The 6,000-nt window shown below is 45.6% G+C and overlaps 1 protein-coding gene across 1 annotated transcript in view; it reads left to right on the forward strand.

The window, feature by feature from the left end:
• Positions 1-5,405, forward strand: part of SMYD4 (SET and MYND domain containing 4) — a 48,576-nt gene extending 43,171 nt beyond the window's left edge. The window contains exon 11 of the mRNA XM_056128082.1: positions 4,629-5,405. Within this exon, the coding sequence (XP_055984057.1) occupies positions 4,629-4,785 (157 nt within the window). The 3' untranslated portion in view covers positions 4,786-5,405. The remainder of the gene's footprint in view (positions 1-4,628) is intronic.
• The last annotated feature ends 595 nt before the right edge of the window (positions 5,406-6,000 follow it).

Genomic DNA, 6,000 nt, shown 5'->3' on the forward strand with positions numbered 1-6,000 from the left:
TTGCATTATAGCCAGTGAATCTTTGTCAACACTTGGTTCCTTTTAAATACAAATCATTAAATTCCAAAAGCACTTTATCACTTTTCCAATTCTTTTTTTTAAAAGTTAAATAAAATTCAAATTTTTATTTAATAATTCATGTTTCATTCAATAATTCATCCAGTTCCCATCTGGTAAGAGTGCTTGCATGCTGTCAGGCAGCTGAAAATACACTGCATTATACACAATTAGGCCAAATGCTAACCATGTTCTTGTAATAATATGTTGATTTTTTCAGTAGCTTTGTTGGGGGGTTTGGTTTTGTTTTAAACCATTTTTATTGAGACACCGGAATTTACAAATTTCAAACCAACCTAGGTTCAATCCCCAGGCATCCCCTATGGTCCCCTGAGCACTGCCAGGAGTAATTCCTGAGTGTAGAGCCAAGAGTAACCCCTGAGCATTGCTGGGCGTGACCCAAAAAGGAAAAAAGAAAACTTCAAGGGGAAAATCTAAATAGGCCTGTAAAAATACTAAGTGTGTTTTATCCTAAGAAGGGATAAAATATTGGATCTGGCAGGGCACTTGCCTTGCACACAGCCTACCCAGGTTTGATCCCCAGGACACTATATAGTCCCCTGATCCTCACCAGAACTGATCTCTGAGCGGAGAGCCAGGAGTAAGCCCTGAGCACCAACAGTTGTGCCCTCCCCCCCAAAAAAGAAGGAGAATGTTGGCTTGATATCGGGGGAAATTTGGTTTTGGTTTTGGGGGCCACAGGTGCTTATGGCTCACTCCAGGCTCTGCACTCAGGGATCACTCCTGGTGGGTTCAGGGGACCCTATGGAGTGCCAGGGATTACCAGGTACAAGGCAAATGCCCTAATTGTACTATCTCTCCAGTCCCTATATTAGAAAAATATTATATTATTGATACTGCTTAGGTATCTGCATTAATAAATAAAAGATAGTAATAAAAATCTCTATGGATGTAAAAATAAAACCTCATCAGACATAGAACATTCAATATAAATGAGACGTTAATTCTTTATTAAAAATGTATAAAATTCAAGCTAGGAGTAAACATGCCTTTCTTAATCTAGGAGAGGGCAACTATGAGTGAATTCCATACTCAGTGCCACATGCTGGGAAGTTTGTCCTTTAAAGAAGGTCCTTTAGGGGCTGGAGCCATAGCACAGTGAGTAGGGTGTTTGCCTTGCACGCAGCCAACCCGGGTTCGATTCCCAGCATCCCATATGGTCCCCCGAGCACCGCCAGGAGTAATTCCTGAGTGCATGAGCCAGGAATAACCCCTGTGCATCGCCGGGTGTGACCCAAAAAGCAAAAAAGAAAGAAAGAAAGAAAGAAAGAAAGAAAGAAAGAAAGAAAGTCCTTTAGGTGCCAGAGTCATAGTATAGCAGGGAGGGCGGCACTTCCCTTGCATGCAGCCCACCCAGATTCAATTCCCAGCATCCCACATGGTTCCCCAAGAACCCCAGGAGTAATTCCTGAGTGAAGAGCCAAGAGTAATCCCTGAGCACTGCAGATGTGATACCCCCCCAAAAAAAAAGAGGGGGCTGGAGCTATAGTACAGTAGGTAGGGCATTTGCTTTGTACGCAGCCAGCCTGGATTTGACCATGCACATCCCGTATGGTCCCCTGAGCACCACCAGGACTGATTCCTGATTCCTGAGTGCAGAGCCAGGAGTAACTCTGAGCATCACCAGGTATGACCCAAAAAGAGGAAGGGAGGGAGGGAGGGAGGGAGGAAGCTTGCCTTGCTTCTTGCAAAAGTAGTTTTAAGACTGTGAGTTTCCTAAGCCATGTCTATGAAGTTGTGTATCATTCCATCAAATATGAACAACAACCTAGTTGGATGGAGTATTCTTGGTGAGGTATTGATTTTATTCCATTTTTGTACTTTATTTCTCCATTCTCTTCTACAAATATATGAGTCCATAGAGTCTCATCTGATAGGTTTGCTGTGGATTTTATGGGCTTTTTTTTTTAACATGAGTTCTGTTTTTGTTTTTTCTGTTTTGTTTTGTTTTTTGGGGGGTCACACCTGGAGATGCTCAGGGGTTACTCCTTGCTCTACACTCAGGAATTACTCCTGGCTCAGGGTGCCATATGGGATGTCAGGAATCAAATCCAGGTCAGCCACATGCAGGGCAAATGCCCTACCCACTGTAGTAGCATACCAGAGCCTGACCTTACTGCTTTCAATATCTTGTCTCTGTCCTTTTCATTCTGAGCATAATGTGTCTTGGAGTTTTCCTAGTTGAGTCTATTTTCTCTGGGACTCTTTGGGACTCTTGTATTTGGTTGTCTGTATTCCTCAGCTATGGAAGTATATAACTACAAGTTTAACTATTCTTCATCAAATTCGCCTGCCTAGTCCTTAGAGACTCTGTTGGTTTTTATATTCTTGAGCTCTCATCCCATAGTTCCCTAGTGTGCTATTTGTTTTTTTTTTTTTTCAAACAATTTTCATCTTATGTTTTCTCTATCTCATCTTGGAGCTTTTCAGTGTTTTTCCTCAGCTGCTTTATTCTGCCGCTCAGAGCTTCTAATGACTTTTTTAAAAAATATTTTTATTAAATCACCATGGGATAAACAGTTACGAAGTTGTCCATGATTGGGTTTCAGTCATACGATGTCCAGCCATACAGCACCATGTTTCAGCCACACAACACTCATGCCTTCACCAGTGTACCTTTCCCACCACCAGTGTCCCCAGTTTCCCTTTTTCCTTTAATTTTTTTAATATCACCTACCATCTTCTTTATTTCTGTCATTTCTACATAAAGTTTCCTCATTTCTGCTCTCATACTGTCTCATGCTTTGCTGACCACCCGTGCCATCGCTTCTTTGAATTTATTAGACATCCTCATCATCATGGTGTCACTAAAGGCATTTTCTGGGGTTTTCCAGAGCTGCTTGGTCTTGGTTGTGTCTTTCATGTTATTGTTTAGCTCACTGAACTTGAAGGACTTTTACGCAGCTTCCCTATTGGTTTTTCAAGTGTTCCTGCTAAGGATGAGTCTTTGGGTTTCTTGGGGAGGTTGGGTTGTTTGTTTGGTTTTGGGATCCATCAGTGTTGAGAGGTTATTCCTGGTTCTGCACTCCAGAATCACTCCCATTGGCAGGGAGTGCCAATGGGACCATTTGGGGTGCTGGGTCAGCCTGTGCAAAGCAAGGGCCCTACCCACCACACCATCAGCCCCCTGAAGTAGACGTTGTAATTAGATTCCCTGGAAGACTCTGTGGATTAGGCTGAGGGTTGCTCTTTTCCTTCTCTGCTCGTCTGCACCCAGTGACAGGAAATATAACTGTGAGCAGCATGAGATTTGCTGGGACTATCTGTACTTCAGGAATAGAACTTCACAGTGCTTCAGAAGCTGTGGCAGAGGTCAGGTGTGGAGGCTGCTGCAACCCAGCCAGAAAGGAGAGTGCCTGCCTTCTGCGGAGTGATGTCAGCCAGAGACTTACCTCACCGGCAAGGGGGAGCCTCGAGCAGACATTCAGGGGTTGTGGTGTGGGACCTCTACTGTGGCGCAGGTTGGGTCATTCTTCCAAATTTGTTTTGTTTTGTTCTGAGGCCACACCCAGCATTGCTCAGGGCTTACTCCTGATTCTGGTCTCAGGAATCACTCCTGATGGTGCTAAGGGGACCATATGTAGAGCTGGACCAGCCGCATGGAAAGCAAATGCCCTACCCACTGTACTATCCCCCAGTCCCTACTTTGCCTATTTTTTTATTCAGCTATCCTTAAATAAAGGCTGTCTCTTTAAAAAGGAAAAAAGAAAAGAAGAGATTATGACTGATGGCGGTCCTGCTGCTGAGACTGAGGTTGCCCGTTTGGGCTGAGAGGGACTGTCAGGGATGAATAATTAGGTAACAGGCACACTTGGTTACTCTAAAAGGAAGCTCCCCAAGTTGACTTTAGTTCCATTTTGTTTTGGGAACCACACTCAGCAGTGCTTAAAGCCGACTCCTGATTCTGTGCTCAGGGATCACTCCTGACGGTGCGCGGGAGTGATCATATGGGATACTGGGGTTCGAATCCAGTTGCCTGCATGCAAGGCAGGTGCCCTCCCCACTGTCCTCTCTCCTGCCTACTGCCACCTCGGGTGACTTTTCATCTATCTCTTTGGTTCCACTTATGGCCAGAGGGTCCTCAAAGTCACCAAGAATAATTTGGAGAATGCCAAGGACTTGTTCTAAAATGTTTTCAACTCTGACCGAAAATGCTGACATTGTAATTAAATGAAGGTTCCTAAGTAAACCTTAAGCTATGTAGCAGATCAGAGGCTGCAGAGTAACTCTTTCCTAGCTTCCTGAAATATTTCTGCCCTTCTGTTGGTTTTGGTTTAATCTGTGGGCCTTCCCGGCAGGGCCACCCCTAGCCACACACAAGAGGCCACAGGCTAGCGCCGAGCGTACACACAGGCCCTTTATCCTTTCTTCCCACTTTATTCTCAAACGAGGCCAGGCCCAGTATTTGCGGCAATGTCCTATCTGCCCTCTGGCATGTAAGATCCTTGAAGACAAAAACTCTGGCTTGTGCCCATGCGTTCCTCCCGGGGTGAGGAGGCCTGGAGCAGCACCTGCCAGCTTCATGTGCGCATTCTCCTCCTTTGTTTCAGATGTGCCGTCGCCGAAGCCCTGAGCACAATCTACAGGGCAGAGAAGGTCCTGCTGCTGCACTGTGACCCGGGGGATGATGAGATCCAGGAGCTACAACAGATGAAATCCTGCTTATTGGACCTGCCCCCGGGCCCTGCGTCATTGCAGGCAGTGTAGTCCCTGGGGATGCAGGCCCACAGTACAGTAGCCTGAGGAAGGAGAAGGGAAGGGGTCCCGTTGCTGCTGAGCCGCCAAGAAGTACAGGACTCAACGCACACTCCTTGCTTTGTGTGTGAGAGGAGCAGAAAAGGGGCCCTGAAAAACAGTGGGTCTGGAAAGAGATGTTCACCTATTTTGAGGAACGTTTCCTGAAATAGTTAACTGCCTTCCAGTAAAAACCCCCAGTTCCCAGAAAAGACTGAAAACTAGTATCTAGAGAGCCAAAGCCCTTTCAAGGTATTTTAGCTGATCTGCAGCATCTGGAAAGGAGCCTGGGGTTTTGGCTAGACTCCACCTCGCTCAGTGATGATGGTCTGTTTCCCCGGAACATTCCTTTGGTTTCTAGTAGTAATGAAATGGTGTGTACCACTCCAGTGGGAACTTAAACGCTTACCACTTGTATTGTAATTGAAAAATAATTATAAAGCAAGAAATCACTGAAGCGCTTTACCTCCAGAGACACAATTTCATTTATGATATCTAGCTTCCTTGCATCCTTTGTTTAAACTAGTGGAGTATGAATTGTGAGTCGAGAAATAAATATGGGGCCATTTTATTGCTGGGTAGTGTCTGCCCGGGATGGCAACTCGAAGCTTGTTTTCGACCAATTTTTTCCATCTTTATCATCGATATTTCATTCTATACTCTTGGCACACTCACTGATGAGACACTTTGCTTTTATAACACGTATGCCCACTTTCTGAGTTCTATTTATTAGCAAGCCTGAAAGAAACAACGTTTTTCAACCAGTGTTTCCCAAGCTGGCAAGCGAGATGTAGACTGCACAGGGGCTGGGCAGGAAGCACAGAGACTGGAGCACATGCCCGGTGAGCGCAGCCCTGCGGGAAGCCACAGCACCACCGCGTGTCTCCAGCTGTTACCAGGTCTGGCCTTGGTGATCCCCAGCACTGTGAGAAGGGTCCCCCCCCAAAAAAAAATATATTGCGTGGGTACTGAGAAGTGGAAGAAGCTTTCCAAAGATGCCAAGTATGCAGGCCCTGCGGACTCATGTTTCAAACTTAAGACAGAAGGTAAGAACAATCTCTCCCATCTGGATGGGGAGCCTTGGCCCCATCCTACTCCCGAGACTAGGCTTGAGTCTGACCCCTATAACATCACCACTGGTGTCTGAGAGGTTCAGATGAATTGGTGAGAACGAATGCCACGTTCAGG

This window comes from Sorex fumeus, unplaced genomic scaffold (assembly GCF_029834395.1).
Source record: "Sorex fumeus unplaced genomic scaffold, SorFum_2.1 ptg000063l, whole genome shotgun sequence".
Classification (NCBI taxonomy): domain Eukaryota; kingdom Metazoa; phylum Chordata; class Mammalia; order Eulipotyphla; family Soricidae; genus Sorex; species Sorex fumeus.